The 22,642-nt window shown below is 45.4% G+C and overlaps 1 protein-coding gene across 3 annotated transcripts in view; it reads right to left on the bottom strand.

Moving 5' to 3' along the window:
• Nucleotides 1–1,009: 1,009 nt before the first annotated feature.
• Nucleotides 1,010–22,642, bottom strand: part of LIPA (lipase A, lysosomal acid type) — a 37,535-nt gene continuing 15,902 nt past the window's right edge. For all 3 annotated transcript variants that reach the window (XM_047702295.1, XM_047702294.1, XM_047702293.1), the window contains 7 exons: nt 12,632–12,830; nt 11,447–11,556; nt 9,796–9,932; nt 6,033–6,179; nt 4,978–5,049; nt 2,791–2,862; nt 1,010–2,149 (listed from right to left, as the gene is read on the bottom strand). In XM_047702295.1, the coding sequence (XP_047558251.1) occupies nt 1,916–2,149; nt 2,791–2,862; nt 4,978–5,049; nt 6,033–6,179; nt 9,796–9,932; nt 11,447–11,556; nt 12,632–12,830 (971 nt within the window). In that variant the 3' untranslated portion in view covers nt 1,010–1,915. The remainder of the gene's footprint in view (nt 2,150–2,790; nt 2,863–4,977; nt 5,050–6,032; nt 6,180–9,795; nt 9,933–11,446; nt 11,557–12,631; nt 12,831–22,642) is intronic.

Below are 22,642 nucleotides of genomic sequence, written 5' to 3'. Positions count from 1 at the left end.
TTGGCCAACCCAGTTTGCTTTGGTCAAAGAAGAAAGGCGGCTTCAGGGTACGGTGGGGGGACCTAAAGCCCGTGAGGAGAGTGGCACCCTCCCGGCATGGATACCCATCCTTTGCGTCCAGCACACTCGCACCCTTGTCTGAGGGAGCCGTGAGAAAAGAGACTCCGCTTCAGTCCTTGGACCCTCCCGAATGTTCCGTGTGCATCTCACTGCATTTGGCTAAGTGTGAAGGTCTCTCACTGTTCACATAGCTTGTGGGTCCGCATGTATTGACTGACTCACTACATTCCAGGCTTTGTGTTCAATTTGGGGCATACAGAAAGGAGGAAGGTATATCTTCTACCCTCAAGCTCAGAGAGTAGTGGGAGAGATCTCATTGGACACGCCCCACTGCCCACCAGATCTATGCTTTGGGGACCCTACGGCATAAATGACTTGTCTCTGCCTTCTTCAAGGAGGGAGTTAGAGGGACAGTCCCTGAATCCATGGTCCCACCTGCGGATGGGTCAGTCTCTGCTTGCTCTCCACGCAGCATCACGAGCTCCAAGGACCAGTGTTTCCAACCGATCCCTCAAACCCCTTAGTTTGCGACCTCTCTCTGCTCACTATGGGAGGGGATCAAAGGGTCACAGGCAATAAAAGAGAACACAACATACACACGGTCCTTCAGGTCTAGCAGGCTACTGCATTTTATTGAAAAGTTATTCAAATAAGACTTTTTAAATGTTACAAAGTAGTATCACGCTGTCTGCATACATTAGCCAGTCCCAAGTATTGTTTATTACTGCAGCTAAAAGAGCTCTGTCAGAAACACATCAATTGTCATTCTGTAGATACGTCAGCACTGCAAAGAAATCGTGCATCAAGACGAGCAGGTTCATGAATCAGGGCTTCCTGAACTCGGGACGCAAATCAACGGTATTGAAAATATGGACACGTACAAAACCAAAAAACAGAAAGAATCCCTGAGCATTCGTCTGAAAACATTCACGCTCACATTTCTTCCATGTGAAAATGGTTAGGACACTCCTCCCAGACTGTCCCTGGGCTTCTGCTTCCCCCACGGGAGCACCGAGCTAAGGCAGCAGTGAGCTACAGCAGCTAAGAGAATGCACTGATTTTGCAGAAAAGAGGGGTACTGTCTCCCCACACAACTTGTGTTCTCACCCACCTGGACTGACAGCCCACCACCCAATTACAAGTTCATGAATATAGATGGTTGCCTGCATCGGTCTTTGAGCTATTTAAAATATGGGGTTTGGGGTTTTTCTAAATGAGTGTCGTTTATTTTCTGAAGATTCCGGCAAATTATTTGGCTTTGTCTGAACAATTTAAACACTTGCTAAATAATGACTTATCATGGTTAGGTTTCATAAAATTCATTCTAGAATCTTTCCAACTGGCCCAGCTGGGGTGTCACAGGATTAGACTCCGTGCCTAGCGCATGAAAGCATGAGAACTTGTCACTTAGCTCCCTAGTGACCACAAGGCCAGTGGACTGCAGAGCCCTTTAAAGCAAAGAGGTAAAAACTGAGTGCACGGGGAGCTTTTTCAAATCAGTGTCAGGTCATTTACCATGGGCCACAGAGCCTGGAAACTCCGATACCTGCCCGGCACGGCCTGTGTGACCGTAAGAAGTAAGGTAAGAAGGCAATGTTGTGCATGTTAAATTCTAAGGATGCCCAGAATGGTTAGGACCTTTTACAAGTCAGTGGTATTTTTAAACAGCCTTCAAGAGGCCGCCCTCGATGAGGCCATGATTAAACCAAAAATGTGCATTTCTAATCCTGGAGGCACTTGAAAAACGTCAATCATAGTTTGATCAGAGACAAAAATGCAAACAGCCTGGGAAAGACAGCTCTTTCAGAGAAGGGAAGCACACACACTGTAATGCATGGTCCCCTCCCGTGGCCTCTCACGGGTATTTCCTCATCAGATCCACTATGTCATTATAGAGCCGCCAAGGGGCATCCAAGCCCCAGATAAAGTCCAGGTGCTCCCACTCCGGGATGAACTTGTTGTACACCAAGTTGGTGATCTGCAACAGTAAGACGCTGATGTCCTTGACGTCCGCCAGCGAGTCCTGGCCCCCGCTCCAGACGGCCGTGGGCACCGGCATGTCCTTCACGCTGTAAGGCGGGGGATAAGTCTGTAATAAAACCAACAGATGGCTTCGTTGGTGTTTTGATTTACAGAAACACAGCCAAATAATCCCTCGTTAGATACTGATTCCTAAATGTGACAGTGGAAGACCCAAGTTTAGAAAACCGTTCTCAGTTTACTTTTCAAGGTACCGTTAACCAGAACCGAAACAGTAAGAATGACAATAAGCATTGCACCTGTCACATGGGCGTCACGAGATGAAACAAAAGTAGGGGGAGAGTGCTTCAAACTTGAGAGCACCCAGCACTCAGAATATGGTCCATTTCTTTGTACATGGAAGGCAAAGCTTAAGGTGATGGAGTCTGGCCCAGGCCCCCCAGCTGCTGGAGAGCAGACCGAGGCTAGTCTGACTCAGGTCTGTGTTCCCAGTCACGATGAAGGATGTATGACCGTGGCAGTTGTTACAGAATCAAGGAAAAGGACCAAGAGGGAAGGCCCAGGCCTCAACACCAACCACAAAGCTTGGGTTGTTCTGGAAGACAGAGCGAAACCAACACCATCTGTTTGACCCTCCCCAGCATTTACCGCAGCACCCGAGCCCCCCAGCAGCCCTATGGCTCAAGCTGGCTTCCTTGGTGGATTTTCAGAGCCCAGTTGTTGCATTCTAAAGACTTTCAAAGCCTTTACCTGGTTGTAATGGAAATAATTCCTGGCGCTGCTACCCCAGTCAAAGGCTTGGAACTTCTGGGATTTAATAAACTACAAAGAAGAAAATTTGGGAGAGTATGTTATCTGATACAGAAGTTTGAAAGAGCCTCACAGGGGGCTACTTAGTTAGCTGTATCCTCAGGAGCCCATTTTACAGTGTACCCAGACTTACTATTTTCAAAGTGTAACTTAAAATAAAATTGCATTAGGGGGTGGGGAGCACCTGGGCGGCTCAGTCTGTCAAGCATCCAATGCTTCACGTCGGCTCGTGTCATGATCTCAGGGTCCTGAGATCAAGCCCCGCGTTGAGCTCCGCGCTCAGTGGGGAGCCTGCTTGAGATTCCCTCTCTCCTTCTCCCCCTCTCCCCACTCTCTCTCTCTAAATAAGTGAAAAATAAAATCTTCAAATCAATAAATACATTTTTTATATGGCACTGCAATCGTGATAGTGATGTCGGGTGACAGAGGGTAGGCATACTTGCGGGAACCACCGCATAACGTGAAGACACATGAAATCACTGTGTTGTACACCCAAAACCAGTGTAACACAGTGTGTCAACCAGACTGGAATAAAATAAATACTAATTTTATTTCAACTGGAATGTAGCTACCATATGACACGATAAAGAAGCTACACACATGACTGTACTTGTTAAACTTCATGCTTTTACTGAAATCTAAATCTTAAGCTTTTTCAAAGAGTTAACTATCTTATTTGGGAAAGAAATACATACTACATACGATGTACGGACTAAGACTTAGATGTAGGAGGGCATGTGATGGCAGGAGCACTGGGAGTTGAACACAACTGAAGAATCGCTAAGCTCTACCTCTGAAACTAGTAACATTCTATATGTTAACTGATTGGATTTAGATTTTAAAATATACATATTTTTATACTGTGGTACAAAGAGTATTAAAATTCATAAACTCTGTGGCTGAAAAAAGACATATGGATTAATATGTATTTATATGAATTAATATATTGATGTCAGTATGAAAAATATTGATTATATATTAATATGTGTATATGGATTAACAAAAACACCATATTATACTTATGTTAATCTGTGAATTAATATATTTGTTTATCATCCCCATCATAGTTTCCACATATCCACATATCCAGCCAACCCAACAGCTCTAATGTGAGCCCAACTCCCCTTACTTTTTTGAAACAATATTTTTTAAAAGGTGTCATTTTACAGGGAACTTGTGATTCAGATGCAGACAGTGACTGTCCCTCATTTGGCAACTGCTCTCCAAGATACCCACAGCATCTTGGTTTGGAGCTTAAATGGTAAGTTATTTCATGTTTAAAAACAAGTCAAGGGGGCGCCAGGGTGGCTCAGTGGGTTAAGCCTCTGCCTTCAGCTCAGGTCATGATCCCAGGGTCCTGGGACAGAGGCCCACATCAAGCTCCCCGCTCAGCGGGGAGTCTGCTTCTCCCTCTGCCACTCCCCCTGCTTGTGCTCTCTCTCGCTGTCTCTCACTCCCTCTCTCAAATAAATGGAACCTTAAAGAAAAAAGGTAGGAAGGAAATTCCTGTAAAAATACGTCCTGAGGTAGAAATAAGTCCCTGATACACTGTTAGGTGGGGGAAAGCAAGTTAGAATAAGCAGAAGAAAATAATTTACTTAATCTACTTCTACAACATTTCTTTCTACCTGCATGTTCAAGGAGCCCTTTCTGAAATGATCTGCGGCAAGAGGCAGACAGTGGGATGCAGAGACACTTCACAGCTCCGGGTACACATTATCTTTCTCTGTGTCTGGTTGCTGAGTCTTGTTTTTCATAATGAGAGAATTATTATCTTTTTCCTATACATAATTTCTAAATTTTCTAGAATGAACGAGCAGGCACTGCTTTTTTGTGGCGATGTGATGAAAACAATCAAAACTTCATTTTACAAGTGAGTGGCTCCCATTTACTCCCACGGCTGGTTTGGCTCTGGTGTGTCCCGATGGGTTCAGTCCTGTCGTGTTCATGGCTTCGTGATGACATTGCAGCCTCCCTCCCAAAGCTGGTTGAACTCGCCCAGAGTGCAAGGGCACAATGGGAGGAACCCAGGACTCTGGGGAAGGAAACCAGCTCCCATGTGTAAGCAGCCTGGCTTTGTGCAAGAGAGGAAGGGCTTGGGAGGGGCTGGCAGAGAAGTACGCCTACCTGGCCCCAGTGTAGCACGTTTTGCACAGAGGTTCCGGCAGGAGAGTGTGCTACATACACGGGCACTCTGGACTGCAAAAGAAACATGGTGAAATAAAGAATGGACACAGCATTAAGGAGGCATTGACACTAAACCTGTTTTGCGCTTCAGAGCCACAATCTCAAATACAGGAGACTACAAGCAGGGGAAAGAGTTCTAGTTCTCTGATGACACATACACCCTATAAAAACCCGTACAGCCACACACGCACAGAACATGGGTGAAGGACGCAGAGCAACGTGGTAACTGACTGTAGGGCTGAGCTGACGGGTCATTCTGACTTTGTTCTTCAAACTTTTCTCAATTTCCATTCGTGTAACAATCAGAAAAATTAATACTACTGTAAAAAACTCCCTAGAGCCTTCATTCTAGAATTTTAAAGCCTGCTTTCAAAATGCAACAGACAAACAACAAATATATTTAGAGATTCCAGCAAAGGGATGCCTGGGTGGCTCAGTGGGTTAAGCCTCTGCCTTCCGCTCAGGTCATGATCTCAGGGTCCTGGGATCCAGCCCGAGATGGGCTCTCTGCTTAGCGGGGAGCCTGCCTCTCCCTCTCCTTCGGTCCCCCCCCACCTTGCTCATGCTCGCTCTCTCTCTCTCAAATAAGATTTGGGGGGTGGGGGAAGCATTAGAAACACTGGCATACTGCTGGCTGAGGGTCTACATTTTATAAAAAAGGTAAATAAAAGTATACACACATACACACATACGCACACACATTTAAATACACTCATAGTCATCTCTTAAAAGAAACAGATCACTAGAATAAATACAAATACCAAGACTTAAATTATGACAAGTCTCCTCGTTCAGCAGGAAGTTGCTAACGGCAGGCCTGAGGAGAGCAGCAGACAGCGCCCCGGGCACCTGCTGGATATCTGTCTGTGCCTCCCCAACGAGAGACCCGTGAGCTCTCTGAGGAGGCCGTCCCTTCTTCTCACACTGCCGAGTACAAACAAGCAGCTCCACAGACAAAACAAACTCACTGAAAAGGAGAGCAGGTCTTAACATACCATGTTTAAATTCTTCTCGTTAAATCCACAGAGAACAAAAAAGGCATTTCCACAGAGCTCCTTCAGAATGACGTGGTTGCAAACGTGTGTGCCCAGCCACTTCAAAAGAGTATTCTGGGGAAGAAATTCTTTGACCCCAAACAAGTCCTAAAACATAAAAGGGAACCCAAGAGTATCTCAGCACTTCATTCTGGCAGAAGGCTTCCCTGACCCACCCCTGAAGCAGAGACACACACCAAGCATCTCTGCATGTAACCCCAGAAAAGAAATGGCAACGGGAGGCAGACTGTCGCACTAGGACACGCAGGCCAAAGCCAATATTAGAGTGGTGGTAGAAAGCCTCCCATGAAGAGAAGAGGCAGAAAGTCACATCAGTTCACAGCAGACTTTTCAGCGTGGGAAGGGGCATTAATGACCACTCAGCCCAGGGCCATCCCCGAAGAGTGTCACAGACTGCGGGGTGGGTCGTGACTTCCAAGAACGAGTCGAAGCCAAGCCCGCTCCACCACGTATCTGCATGGGGCAGATGCAGCCGGGGCAATTCTACTGGCTGGTGAGCCAATTCCTGCCCCCTGCTGTTGTCTTTTTCTTCTGACACTTTTTTTCTTGAGCTAGTGCGTGCGTAATACAAAATTTACCCTTTTGACCCTTTTTAAGTGTTCTGTTCAGGGGCGTTAGGACACTCAAATTCCTGTGCAACCGGCATCACTACCCATCTCCAGAGCTCTTCCAACACCTCAAGCTGACACTCTGTTCCCATTAAACAAGAACTCCTCATTTCTCCCCCACCAGCACTGCCTAGTCTTATAAATAAAGTTTTATTGACACAGACACACTCCTTTTCCTCTGCTTTGTCTCTGGCTCTTTTCACACGATAGTGGCAGAGTTCGGTAGTTCCAACAGAGACTGTACGATCCACAAAGCCAAGAGTATTTACTCTATCGGCCTTTAAGAGAAGAAGTCTGCCCATTCCTGGGGTACGTGAAGCCGTGACCAACGTGTTCCAGTATTTTGAGGCAATCACTATGCCTGCGAAGATCTTCACACACTGGTGCAATGGGAAACAGAAAAAAGATTTTCCGTGTATTGAACCCAAACGCGTCCCCCTATAAGTCACACTTCTGCTGATGCTCACCCTGTGGAGGGACAAGCAGGAGTGAAAAATTAAAATGCCTCCCAAGGCAGTTTCCCCCCCCACCCCAGGAAAAAAAAGATCCATTGAGATCCTAATTCCCAGTATCTCATCATGGGACCTTATTTGGAGACAGGGTCTTTACAGGGGTCATCACGGGAAGACGCGGTGATCAGGGTGGGCCCCACACAGTAGGGCACGGGTCCTTTAAGAAAGGAGAAATCTGGGCAGAGACAGACACACACAGGGGCACGCACACACGTGGAGATGAAGGCAGAAATGGGAATGATGCTCTCACAAGCCAAGGAATGCCAAGCCGGGCACCAGAAGCCAGGGACAAGGCACGGGGCAGACGTCCCCTCATAGCCCCAGCAGACTGATGCGGGCAGGCAGGAAACTGTGAATGTGTAAAACGGGCCTCCTGCCCAGAGTGAGGTTTCGGGAGCTGCTGAGAACCACGGGAACTGTAACTCATATGCCCAGCCTAAGGGCACAGCTGCTTTGTGGTACACAACGTCCTTTCTCCCACCACCCTGCCCAAAATAAATATCGAGTTTTTAGCACCAGATTTGCTTTATAAAGGGTGTGAATTATAAACTTCAAACTTTATAATTTGAAGTTGTAACACTGTGTGGGCCATATTTAGCACTTCTTCGGGAAAATTCCGTCCACATACAACACAGCCTGTCCTCTGTCAAGTCTATCGACTACAAGACAGCCAACCAGTACCTAAGACAGACACTGGGTCTCCTGAATGTCTTCTCCTAACTAATCACAGGATGGGTAGCTGGGCAGAACTGAGGAACATCGTGTGCAGGGAGGGTCATACTGTGAGAAACAGCATCAGTATTTAAAACTCCTGGCTTTGAGTCTAGGTAACGGTCATATGTGATAAATGCAGACATTTGTGAGGTTCTCTCCTAAAAACAAGAGGACACTGCATCACCGACTTACAGGGCAATAAGCCACCCTTTCCTCCTGACTGACCACGGACGTGAAGTTGACCTTGAGCTTCCCAACAGCGACCCAAATGCCACTATGACACCCTCTCCTGGGAATTCCATGAGAGCAGGACAGTACATGCAGGAAAAGTAAAATTCACCTTACGTACTTACAGGCCCGCTCAGATCAATCTTGATGCCTTTCTAATTTATAATCTTTGTGTTCCAAGAGTGAGGGCGCTAAGCTTTTGTGGAGGCCACGTGGATTTCCCAGAGCAGCTAATTCAAAGGTTTTAGAAGCATTTACTTTTTCCCTCTGTCACTGTCCTAGGATATTAGAAAACACCACCATCGGGGACAGTGACTCCCAAAGACCAGTCTGTTTTGTTGACACTAGGATCCGGTGGGGTGCTTTGTGAAAACGCAGATGCTGGGCCCATCTCCAGATTCAGTGAGCTACCATCTCCAAGGTAGGGAGTTGGGCGGGGGGTCTGTAACTACACACCTACTAGAGCACAATCTCCAAGGATTAAATTACATCAGAAACCCTCCTATGACACAGCCATGCAGGTCTTTGGGAGGAAGGGCACAGGGACATGGCAAGGGCAAAGGAGCAACGACCTAGGGAAGTGGTAGTCCCGGATTAATGGAGAACTCACTACACGGCATTCTAGAATGTGACGGTGTTTTATGCAATAACATGATCACTCTCCCACCCTGAAAAATGTCATCTGCAGAACATGTTTAAATTCACTCGCAAGGTCTGTAGGAAAAGACCCACCCTGAGCACTGTGTTCAGCTCTGAGGAAGGAGTGAGAGCGACCCTGGTAATGGAAGGGGACGTTACTTGCAATCTCTGAATGGTTTATAATGAAAGCTGAAGCTTCTATGACCTGAGGCATTAAAGGTAAGTTCGGTCAGAGAGGGCCACATCTCATCTCTGTGTCTGGTCCCCAGTGTGGAGAATCCACCTTATGGGAGGGTCAGATACTGAGGTCACAGGATGGTCTGTATGCTCTGAGAACATGTCTTAAATGGCCGATATGTTTATGCTCCTATATGAGATTTCATGAGTGCATATCAATGTACCATACATCAAACACAGAGAGTGAGTGCATGACGGACCATCTGGCCTCAGCTGGTTCTCAACTCGTCCTCCTGAAAACTGCTTCCTCCTTGAACACAGCTTGGGGGGTTACACCGTTCTAGGGTTGAGTCTCAATGAGGTTACTGGCTTGTGTTAGGGGCCACATTATGAAATATAATAGGAACAGTGTCTTCCGATAGCCCTCATTGTGGCCAGGGTCAGGCATGTGGGAACAGCACGCCCTCCCTCCCCCATCTCCTGCCTGCTCCCACCCGCAGGCTCACTGTGTGCGAGAAAGGGCAACTCCAGGAGTTTAAGCTACTTCTCCCGGACTTCCCTGTGCTCCCTTTGCGTGGTGGGTGAAGAGTGCCGACAAGTTAACAAGGAGAAGATGGTGTCTCTTGTAGAATTAGTGATACACCTTCCCTGACTCCCCAGGACCTGGAAGTAGGGGTGAAGGGGGAAAATACACCCTGGGGAAAAGCAGCCCCACCATTCCACCAATAGTGAACCATAGAGGAGGAAGAACCCTCTAGAGGCCAATTCTTCAGATCTGAAAAGGAAGTTTGTGGGGCAAGAGAGGGATGGGGGAAGTCCAAGTACCTTCAAGAGAAATTCCGGCAATTCTCCTAATTTAGCTAGTGGGCTCTTAGAGAACTCGACTGAAGCCACAGGAGCCAGGGCAAAAAACATTTTAACCTTCTTGGCCAGCTCGGGAATCTGTGAAAATGCTATAAAACCTGTGGGAACAAAAGGAAGATAATAGGAATTCCATCCTGTAGGACTTTCTCAGGAAAGGCGGCCGTGCGTTATGCCCTCTAGTGGCAGCCTAAGGACCATGCAAGCAACGTCCCCACCACCAGGAGACAGAACACTCACACGGGGGCCTCTGAACTTTGTGTGCACTGAGTGTGATTAAACTAGTAAATCAAGTACTTGTTAAGTGCTCAATTCAATCTTCAACCTACATGTTCACTGGAAAAGAGCCAGAAGCTGTCCCTGTTCCCTTAGTCATGTTAGCTGAGTGAAGGAAAGGCTCTCCCTAAGAGGGCTGCCCACCCAGCCCCACCACCCTTCCCCCCATCCCCAGGAACAACGTCAGAGGCATTCAGATCAGTCGCCAGTGACTCAAAAGGGACTTACACACTGAGAATGCTCTAGCGCTAAAATATTTTTTAGCCTCCTCTTGGGTCACTCCTTGCCTTGAACTTGGCCCCAGAGTGTCCCTGTAGAACACAATGGGGCAAAGGCCATAAGTAGACAAGTCATGGGACAAGGATTACAAATGAAGAAAATTGCTTAACTCCACTCATAAGGGAGATACACCCATGGGTGTTGCCTTCTGTCTGCAGCCTCTCAAACCGGCTAAGTGTTCCGAGGCAGTGGGGGTGAGGACATTGAACCAAACACATTAGGACTCTTAGGAGCACACCTACCTTTCACTGACTGACTGTGCTTTTAGGAGTGTATGGAGGTTGTGTGATAGAAACACAGATACTAATCTTAGCACATACTAAAAGAAGGAATTAAATAAATTATGAGACAGGTCCCTAGGCCTAATCAGTGGAACTATTATTTGCTAGAATTACAGGTAATTTTTATTTTCTTTAAACTTTGCTGAAAAATTTTTTTAAGTAGGCGCCACACCGAGCATGGAGCCCAACACGGGGCTTGAACTCACGACCCTGAGATCAAGACCTGAGCTGAGCTGGATGCCTAGCCGACTGAGCCACCCGGCCGTCCCCAAATTTTTTATTTTTGTATACAATGAACACACTTTCCTTTTATAATCAATATAAATAAAAATGCATACGACTTTTAGCAACTATTTAGAAATGAAGCATAACATGGCATGTTTGCAGTTAGTCTGATACCCCTTGAGAGTCAGTGTATTTTCTTATTTTCTGTTTAAAAGTCTCTGCACTTAGAACCCCCTTGTTTTCTGGCCTCTCACATCCCCATAGATAAACCAGAAAAATTCATACTAGGTTGTGGCTCCCATCAATTCCTTCTGTGTCAAGAGAACCATACATCTCATCCAGCCATTGATACAAAAGTCTGAATTTCCAGAGAAGGTGAAATATTACCCCAAATTCCCTGCCCTTCCCTATTCAGTATTTCTGCTCAGCATCAAAACAAACAGCAAACACCTCTATGCGAACTAACATTATTTTTTTACATTCCACTTCTAAGAACAGATGCAGACTCTGTACTGACACATTCGGTCAAGCTCTAGTCTTTATCACATACGTACCTATCGTGGTACCTTGAGAGTGACCCACATAATACACTTGTTCTTGGCCAGTTTTATTCAGAATGAAGTTAATTGAAGCTGGTAGGTCATAATTTGCCATTTCATCATAACTGGAATCCACAAAAGGAAGGCTTTCATTAAGACATCGCACGCAAACACAACTGTACACAAACAGGAAGGGTGCGGTGGGACAAGTGCCTGAAAGAGGGGCCCCGTGGGGAAAAGCAGCACTGAGCACAGGAGACATTAACAGAACTGTGCAGACCCCTCACCACCATCCTCCTCTTTAAAAGCATCAGTTAGTTTTACCCATTCTCGAACGTTTCCATAAGTGAGGTCCAACGGTAGGCTACACCCACACTGTTGTGTGGCCACTGGCCATTCGTTGTGTAAATACACAGCACTCTGTCTGTCCATGTAGTGCTGATGGGACTTGATAGTTTTGGACCTTCACTACAAATGGTGGGACAATACACATGTCATTGCACATGCCTTTGGGAAAAGCTCCTGTTCTTGCATATCCTGTCCTTAGGGAAGCTGTGGTTTTATGGTTCGGAAACAAGCCCAAAGGAGTCCACAGCTCTGACCTTCTCTGATACCAGGTACCAAGACCCCGGCCTGGACCCACGCACGGGGGCTGCTTGTCATCAGGAGACACACAAGCAGACTGTTACCACCGCGTGCAATGTGCCAGGCTGTCTCCCTGCACCCTTGCCTCTGATTCTCCCGCTGACCTCATGAGATAGGCGTTTGTTTGCCCCTTTTACAAAAAAGAATACTGACACACAGAAGGCTTGTACAACAAGTGCAAGGTCACTCGGGGAGTAACAGGCAGAGCCAGAAGCAACAGAGAGGAGAGGACAATTTCTGGAAACAGAAAACAGCGCGTATTAATGGAGGAAGGAAGAAGGTTCTAGGACACGATTTATCCAGCCGGTCCCACACGACCTGGAAAGCCAAAATAACTAAAACTCCATAAATGAATCTGATTCTTAAAATGCAATTATTTGCTGATAATTTACCTGTGATTTACTAAATTTCTCACCAGGTTTAAAACCTTCCACAAGCCATCAGCTTCTCCTCTCCTACAATCTTGAGTTGCCCATTGATCTGCCCCCCACCCCGGATGTGTCTGTGTTAAGGGTGCTAAAGAAACAGACCTGGTCATCATCAATTCAAATGTACCTGAAAGCCCAGAATTCACTCTGGGAAGCTGAAAGAGTCTTGTGTTTCCGAGACCAAGTGTTCCCTCTGCTGTTCCCCATCCACACGTCAAAACCGGCGTCTGCCAGAATGAAGCCCAGGCTGCTGTAGGGCAGGTTTGTGATCCAGTTACTAGAGTCTGCCAAAAAGCCGTGCTGCAGGAACACCACTGGCTTAAGACCTGGAAAACAGCCATGTTTGCAGCACCTCACTGTAAGTGAGATCTTGCTGAGCAGATAATTCATAAAAGATCACAAAACACATAATGAGATAAAAACAAATGAAAATGTCGAGGTAGCAATGTACTCCCATATAACATCAGTCAAGAGTATCTTCCTAAACAGTGCTGGCAAAGTAGTAGCAAAAACAGACCATTCTGCATAACCAGACGCATTGACTTAACCATAGAAAATTGTTACTATATTCTTAAGACCTGATGAAATGTTTCTATAATTTATTTGCTCCAGTAATTACATTTCTTACTATGTATCTTAACGAAATAAATCAAAAGACAGGAAAAGATTATATACAGGGGCACTTGGGCAGCTCAGTTGGGTGAGTGTCTGCCTTCAGCTCAGGTCATGATCCCAGGGTCCTGGAGTCAGTCTCACCACCGGCTCCCTGCTCAGCCGAGAGTCTGCTTCTCCCTGTCCCTCTGCCCCTCCCCCCACTCATGCTCACTCTCTCAATAAAAAAAATCTTTTTAAAAAAGATTATATACAAATTCATAAACATATACACATGTTCTTTTATTTACATAATTTTTTTAATTTACTTTTTATTTTTCTACTCACCTATACGGTGATGTAGTAGAAAAACAAAAAGAGGAGGAGGAGTCAAGATGGCAGAGAAGTAGCAGGCTGGGACTACTTCAGGTAGCAGGAGATCAGCTAAATAGCTTATCTAAAGATTGCAAACACCTACAAATCCAACGGGAGATCGAAGAGAAGAAGAACAGCAATTCTAGAAACAGAAAATCAACCACTTTCTGAAAGGTAGGACTGGCGGAGAAGTGAATCCAAAGCGACGGGAAGATAGACCGCGGTGGGAGGGGCCGGCTCCCGGCAAGCGGCGGAGCAACGGAGCACAAAATCGGGACTTTTAAAAGTCTGTTCTGCTGAGGGACATCACTCCAGAGGCTTAACCGGGGTGAAGCCCAGGCGGGGTCAGCGTGGCCTCAGGTCCCACAGGGTCACAGAAGGATCAGGGTGTCTGAGTGTCGCAGAGCTCACAGGTATTAGAATGGGGAAGCCGGCTACAGAGACAGAGCCGAGGAGTGACTCTCAGCTCGGGGTTACCTTGAACCGGTCGCAGGCTCGGTCAGCTCGGAGCGCGGCCGGAGGCCAGGGTGACGGGAGTCATTGGGCGCTGTTCTCTGAGGGCGCACTGAGGAGTGGGGCCCCGGGCTCTCGGCTCCTCAGGGCCAGACACCAGGAGGCGCCATCTTCATTCCCGTCCTCCGGAACTCTACGGAAAGAGCTCAGGGAACAAAAGCTCCCGAAAGCAAACCCAGCAAACCCGAGCGGATTACTCAGCCCGGCCCCGGGTAAGGGCGGTGCAACCCCGCCTGGGGCAAAGACGCTTGAGAATCACTACAACAGGCCCCTCCCGCAGAAGATCAACGGGAAACCCAGCCAGGACCAAGTTCGCCTACCAAGGAGCGCAGTTTCAATACCAAGGAGAGCGGCGGAATTCCAGAGGAGGAGAAAGCAAAGCACGGAACTCATGGCTTTCTCCCCATGATTCTTTAGCCTTGCAGTTAATTTAATTTTTTTTTTTTCTTTTTCAATTTTTTTCTCTTCTTCTGCCAAATTTTTTTTATCTTTTACCCTTTTCTTTTTTAACGTTTTTTAACCAGTTTAACTAATATGTATATATTTTTTTCTTTTTTATATTTTTTCTTTATTTGTTTTCTTTTTTTTGTTTCTTTTTTTTTTTCTTTTTTCTTTTTTTTTTTTTTTTTCTTTTCTTTCTGAACCTCTTTTTATCCCCTTTCTCCCCCCTCACGATTTGGGATCTCTTCTGATTTGGTTAAAGCATATTTTCCTGGGGTTGTTGCCACCCTTTTAGTATTTTACTTGCTCCTTCATAAACTCTTATCTGGACAAAATGAAAAGGCAGAAAAATTCACCACAAAAAAAAGAACAAGAGGCAGTACCAAAGGCTAGGGACCTAATCAATACAGACATTGGTAATATGTCAGATCTAGAGTTCAGAATGATGATTCTCAAGGTTCTAGCCGGGCTTGAAAAAGGCATGGAAGACATTAGAGAAAACCTCTCGGGAGATATAAAAGCCCTTTCTGGAGAAATGAAAGAACTAAAATCTAACCAAGTTGAAATCAAAAAAGCTATTACTGAGGTGCAATAAAAAATGGAGGCTCTCACTGCTAGGATAAATGAGGCAAAAGAAAGGATTAGTGATATAGAAGACCAAATGACAGAGAATAAAGAAGCTGAGCAAAAGAGGGACAAACAGCTACTGGACCACGAGGGGAGAATTCGAGAGATAAGTGACACCATAAGATGAAACAACATTAGAATAATTGGGATTCCAGAAGAAGAGGAAACAGAGAGGGGAGCAGAAGGTATATTGGAGAGAATTATTGGAGAGAATTTCCCCAATATGGCAAAGGGAACAAGCATCAAAATCCAGGAGGTTCAGAGAACCCCGCTCAAAATCAATAAGAATAGGTCCACACCCCGTCATCTAATAGTAAAATTTACAAGTCTTAGTGACAAAGAGAAAATCCTGAAAGCAGCCCGGGAAAAGAAGTCTGTAACATACAACGGTAAAAATATTAGATTGGCAGTAGACTTATCCACAGAGACCTGGCAGGCCAGAAAGAGCTGGCATGATATATTCAGAGTACTAAACAAGAACAACATGCAGCCAAGAATACTATATCCAGCTAGGCTATCATTGAAAATAGAAGGAGATTAAAAGCTTCCAAGACAAACAAACACTGAAAGAATTTGCAAACACCAAACCAGCTCTACAGGAAATATTGAAAGGGGTCCTCTAAGCAAAGAGAGACCCTAAAAGTAGTAGATCAGAAAGGAACAGAGACAATATACAATAACAGTCACCTTACAGGCAATACAATGGCACTAAATTCATATCTCTCAATACTTACCCTGAATGTTAATGGGCTAAATGCACCAATCAAAAGACACAGGGTATCAGAACAGATAAAAAAACAAAACCCATCTATATGCTGCCTACAAGAAACTCATTTTAGACCCGAAGACACCTCCAGATTTAAAGTGAGGGGGTGGAAAAGAATTTACCATGCTAATGGACATCAGAAGAAAGCAGGAGTGGCAATCCTTATATCAGATCAATTAGATTTTAAGCCAAAGACTATAATAAGAGATGAGATCAAAGGATCTGTCCAACAAAAAGATCTAACAATTTTAAATATCTATGCCCCTAACGTGGAAGCAGCCAACTATATAAACCAATTAATAACAAAATCAAAGAAACACATCAACAATAATACAATAATAGTAGGGGACTTTAACACTCCCCTCACTGAAATGGACAGATCATCCAAGCAAAAGATCAACAAGGAAATAAAGGCCTTAAATGACACACTGGACCAGATGGACATCACAGATCTATTCAGAACATTTCATCCCAAAGCAACAGAATACACATTCTTCTCTAGTGCACATGGAACATTCTCCAGAATAGATCACATCCTCGGTCCTAAATCAGGTCTCAACCGGATCAAAAGATTGGGATCATTCCCTGCATATTTTCAGACCACAATGCTCTGAAGCTAGAACTCAATCACAAGAGGAAATTTGGAAAGAACCCAAAAACATGGAGACTAAATAGCATCCTTCTAAAGAATGAATGGGTCAACCAGGAAATTAAAGAAGAATTGAAAAAAATTCATGGAAACAAATGATAATGAAAACACAACGGTTCAAAATCTGTGGGACACAGCAAAGGCAGTCCTGAGAGGAAAATATATAGTGGTACAAGCCTTTCTCAAGAAACAAGAAAGGTCTCAGGTACACAACCTAACCCTACACCTAAAGGAGCTGGAGAAAGAACAAGAAAGAAACCCTAAACCCAGCAGGAGAAGAGAAATCATAAAGATCAGAGCAGAAATCAATGAAATAGAAACCAAAAAAACAATAGAACAAATCAACGAAACTAGCAGCTGGTTCTTTGAAAGAATTAATAAGATTGATAAACCCCTGGCCAGACTTATCACAAAGAAAAGAGAAAGGACCCAAATCAATAAAATCATGAATGCAAGAGGAGAGATCACAACTAACACCAAAGAAATACAGACAATTATAAGAACATACTATGAGCAACTCTACACCAACAAATTTGACAATCTGGAAGAAATGGATGCATTCCTAAAGACATATAAACTACCACAACTGAACCAGGAAGAAATAGAAAGCCTGAACAGACCCATAACCAGTAAGGAGATTGAAACAGTCATCAAAAATCTCCAATCAAACAAAAGCCCAGGGCCAGATGGCTTCCCAGGGGAATTCTACCAAACATTTAAAGAAGAACTAATTCCTATTCTCTTTAAACTGTTCCAAAAAATAGAAATGGAAGGAAAACTTCCAAACTCATTTTATGCGGCCAGCATCACCTTGATCCCAAAACCAGACAAGGATCCCATCAAAAAAGAGAACTACAGACCAATATCCTTGATGAACACAGATGCAAAAATTCTCACCAAAATACTAGCCAAAAGGATTCAACAGTACATTAAAAGGATTATTCACCACGACCAAGTGGGATTTATTCCAGGGCTGCAAGGTTGGTTCAACATCCGCAAATCAATCAATGTGATACAACACATTAATAAAAGAAAGAACAAGAACCATATGATACTCTCCATAGATGCTGAAAAAGCATTTGACAAAGTACAGCATCCCTTCCTGATCAAAACTCTTCAAAGTGTAGGGATAGAGGGCACATACCTCAATATTATAAAAGCCATCTATGAAAAACCCACCGCAAATATCATTCTCAATGCAGAAAAACTGAAAGCTTTTCCGCTAAGGTCAGGAACACAGCAGGGATGTCCATTATCACCACTGCTATTCAACATAGTACTAGAAGTCCTAGCCTCAGCAATCAGACAACAAAAGGAAATTAAAGGCATCCAAATCGGCAAAGAAGAAGTCAAACTATCACTCTTCGCAGATGATATGATACTATATGTGGAAAACCCAAAAGACTCCACTCCAAAACTGCTAGAACTTGTACAGGAATTCAGTAAAGTGTCAGGATATAAAATCAATGCACAGAAATCAGTTGCATTTCTCTACACCAACAACAAGACAGAAGAAAGAGAAATTAAGGAATCCATCCCATTTACAATTGCACCCAAAACTATAAGATACCTAGGAATAAACCTAACCAAAGAGACTAAGAATCTATACACAGAAAACTATAAAGTACTCATGAAAGAAATTGAAGAAGACACAAAGAAATGGAAAAATGTTCCATGCTCCTGGATTGGAAGAATAAATATTGTGAAAATGTCTATGCTACCTAAAGCAATCGGCACATTTAATGCAATTCCTATCAAAGTACCATCCATTTTTTTCAAAGAAATGGAACAAATAATCCTAAAATTTATATGGAACCAGAAAAGACTTCAAATAGCCAAAGGAATATTGAAAAAGAAAGCCAAAGTCGGTGGCATCACAATTCCGGACTTCAAGCTCTATTACAAAGCTGTCATCATCAAGACAGCATGGTACTGGCACAAAAACAGACACATAGATCAATGGAACAGAATAGAGAGCCCAGAAATAGACCCTCTACTCTATGGTCAACGAATCTTCGACAAAGCAGGAAAGAATGTCCAATGGAAAAAAGACAGCCTCTTCAATAAATGGTGTTGGGAAAATTGGACAGCCACATGCAGAAAAATGAAATTGGATCATTTCCTTACACCACACACGAAAATAGACTCAAAATGGATGAAGGATCTCAATGTGAGAAAGGAATCCATCAAAATCCTTGAGGAGAACACAGGCAACAACCTCTTTGACCTCAGCCGCAGCAACATCTTCCTAGGAACATCACCAAAAGCAAGGGAAGCGAGGGCAAAAATGAACTATTGGGATTTTATCAAGATCAAAAGCTTTTGCACAGCAAAGGAAACAGTGAACAAAACCAAAAGACAACTGACAGAATGGGAGAAGATATTTGCAAAGGACATATCAGATAAAGGGCTAGTGTCCAAAATCTATAAAGAACTTAGCAAACTCAACACCCAAAGAACAAATAATCCAATCAAGAAATGGGCAGAGGACATGAACAGACATTTCTGCAAAGAAGACATCCAGATGGCCAACAGACACATGAAAAAGTGCTCCACATCACTCGGCATCAGGGAAATACAAGTCAAAACCACAATGAGATATCACCTCACACCAGTCAGAATGGCTAAAATTAACAAGTCAGGAAATGACAGATGCTGGTGAGGATGCAGAGAAAGGGGAACCCTCCTACACTGTTAGTGGGAATGCAAGCTGGTGCAACCACTCTGGAAAACAGCATGGAGGTTCCTCAAAATGTTGAAAATAGAACTACCCTATGACCCAGCAATTGCACTACTGGGTATTTACCTTAAAGATACAAACATAGTGATCCGAAGGGGCACGTGCACCCGAATGTTTATAGCAGCAATGTCTACAATAGCCAAACTATGGAAAGAACCTAGATGTCCATCAACAGACGAATGGATAAAGAAGATGTGGTATATATACACAATGGAATACTATGCAGCCATCAAAAGAAATGAAATCTTGCCATTTGCGACGACGTGATGGAACTAGAGGGTATCATGCTTAGCGAAATAAGTCAATCGGAGAAAGACAACTATCATATGATCCCCCTGATATGAGGGAGAGGAGATGCAACATGGGCGGTTAAGGGGGTAGGAGAAGAGTAAATGAAACAAGATGGGTTTGGGAGGGAGACAAACCATAAGTGACTCTTAATCTCACAAAACAAACTGAGGGTTGATGGGGAGAGGGGGGTTGGAGGGGTAGGGTTATGGACATTGGGGAGAGTATGTGCTATGGTGAGTGCTGTGAAATGTGTAAACCTGGCGATTCACAGACCTGTACCCCTGGGGATAAAAATATATGTTTATAAAAAATAAAATAAAAAAATTTTTTGAATAAAAAAGAAAAACAAAAAGAATCAGGAGCCAGAGACTCTTGACCAGAGGTCAGAGACATGACTTCTGCTTGTTTACATCATGTTAAGACCATTTAGTCATTTGTTAAACAAGCATTTACTAAACATCAACTATGTGCCAGGTGTTTCCAGAACTGGGGATTTGGCCCAGAACAAACACAGGAAGAAAACCATTCCCTGTCACGGAGCTGTTAGACTGATCACGAGTGTTAGAGACAGACACACCTGGTTTGAACCTGTCCTCTCCAACTTTAGACGTGTGCAAAACACTTCAACACCCACCGAGACTGACGTCATCCCCTGTAGCAAGGAAATGTCACGTGCACTTTATAAGGAGTAACGAGCTAGGAGATACGACATGAAAAGTTCTTAGCCAAGTGCCTGATACACAGTAAGAACTCAATAAACATTAGCCCGTTATCATCACCCAGCCAGCTGAGTCTCCGTTCCATCAATAACTGTCAACAGAAATAAATGAGGTAATGAAGGGACAGACACACAGATCACAAAGTAAGAGCTCCCTTTGCCCTCCGCCCGTTAGTTAGGACAGGGAGATGCTGGGGGCCAGGGAAGCTGACTGCTGAGTGGTCAAATAATTCACTGCAGTAATTCAGCCATCTACAACAATAAGGCCTGTGGCAGCCCAGAAAAGTTCATAACCCAGCCTGGAAGGGGAAAAAAAGCAAAGCACAAAGCACAGACTACTCTAGACAACAGCTGGACAGCGATGAGGTAGACAATCAAGAAGGGGCATAGAAATACCACGGAGAAATGGGAAATGAACCGACCCATGTTTCCTCCTGTTTCTGTCCTACGATGGATTTGGTAACCAATGGATTGCTTTTCAAGGGACTGTCCCTCTGAAGCCCGTGGGCTCTCCCCACAACCCCAGGAGGCCCCGTCCAAACACTTCACAGCATGAACACCACCCCCAGTCATGCCATGTGGACACTGCTCCCCGCGTCTGTAGAGCAGCAGGACAGCCTGCCAGGCAAAGGTCCAAACGACTAGTGATTTTGTAATGACATCCAGCAGGCCCCTGCACGGCCGGGGCCATGCCTGCCACCTTCCCCCAGGGGAGAGAGAATAGAGAGCAAAATCGATCAAGACTGGGGCAGCTTGGCGAGCATATCGTTGTCTTCAGTACTCATTCTGGCGCTACGTGATCAGGATCACCTGGTGAGAAAGTTCCTCAGATGAGGCCCTGGGGGACCCACGGCATCTGAGGCATCTGAGGCTGGCTCAGCGAAGACCGTATTCCAGTGGGGGGATAAGAGTCATCATAGAAAGTTCAAGTACACTTCAGTGATGCAGTAACAGTGACTGAGATTAATTCATCTTGAAGTCGTAGTTCATGAGATGTGTTTTAAGGAATGGGGGCTCCTCAGCAGGGCTGTCCTGTGGGGACAGTGACTAGAAGCATGACGGCTCAGGGTAACTGGGCACCGCCATGGGAAGGGCACCGGGGAGCCCCACGGTGGTGTTCAGAACCCCCTTCGGCGTGGTAAGACACTGTCTGTCCTCAAATGTGCTTTGGGGCCGTGCCAGGTGGAATAAGACTTGGTCTCAAAAGACCAGCAAGACAGGGCGATGAAGGCAACCCTCTGGCCACATTTGGGCATAACAGGCTGCCCAGGGCACAGCCGGACAGGACCCCAGAGCGCACACCTACAGTCCCCAGCAGCAGCCGGATACCACGCAGGGTCGGGGACCACTGGTAAAGGTCAGGGCCTTGTCTGACCTGGAGACGTGAGGAACCCAGTGCAGCCCACACCCTTCCAGTCTGGGCCAGCTTCCTTTCCTTCTAGAACCAAAGACCCCACTGGGCTTCCAGCAGCCATGATTCCATCAGACAGACAAAACATTAACAAAGCCTGGCCTGGGGTGGCAAAGTGGTGTGAGAACGCTAGTGCCTTCCCTCTGACGATCGGCGACTGCAGAAGGACACTCAGAGAAGACAGGGCCCTGCAGACAGGACTGCTCACACGCCTGCGGCTTCCCTCACCTGGTCCCACCAGAGGAAAGAAAGGAAGGTATCATGTCATTCTTTCCCTTCCCGCTACCAGGCAAGAACTTAAGGACTTGCTGGAAAAGAAGTTTCTCTCTGGGAGTCTCAGTCCTACCACCATCCATATCTTTCAGTGAATTAGTCATATTGGATTTCTTTTCACCTTGCTGAGAGAAGCAGACTTAGGAGTAACTCGCCATTACTGTGCACTCGTAGGCTCTCAGGACCACGCCAAAAACAGAACAGGGCACAGCGGCTGAGAGAAGTCAAGTACTCAACCCAAGGTTGAGCGAGAGCTGCTAAAAGGGGGAGACAGGATTCGAACTGGGTATGTCTGATGCCAGGGTCCATGCTCTTCACTGCTTTGCCATAAAAAGAAGGTTACCAAGAGAGAAGTCATTCTGTAGCATACAGAGGCCCCTGGAGAACAACAGGCTGAAGAGGGAAACTTATCTGGGAGGCAGCTGGACTGGGTGCTCAGAAGAAAGTAATCTCAGGTGGATGGAGGCACAGAGAAGGAGACAGGGACGCAGGAGCCAGCCTCCCTGGCTCAGGAAGGGTGCCCAAGCCCTGGCCCAGGCCACACACTCCAGTACCTGCGGCCTGCTCTGAGTGACAAACTAACACAATGGGACAAGGGCTGGCTCCTTGGCTGTGCCCCGAGCTGGCCTATTGGTCTCAGACTAGCTCTGGGAGAGCTGGGGGCTGAGGAAAGGGCCTAGAAGCCCATCAGCCCAGATAGGGCCAAAGGTCACCTCAATAGCTCAGAGCCGGTGAGAGGAGTA

This window comes from Lutra lutra, chromosome 14 (assembly GCF_902655055.1).
Source record: "Lutra lutra chromosome 14, mLutLut1.2, whole genome shotgun sequence".
Lineage (NCBI taxonomy): Eukaryota > Metazoa > Chordata > Mammalia > Carnivora > Mustelidae > Lutra > Lutra lutra.
The sequence above is the reverse complement of the archived record's forward strand: the minus strand, read 5'-3'. Positions and strand labels throughout refer to the sequence as shown.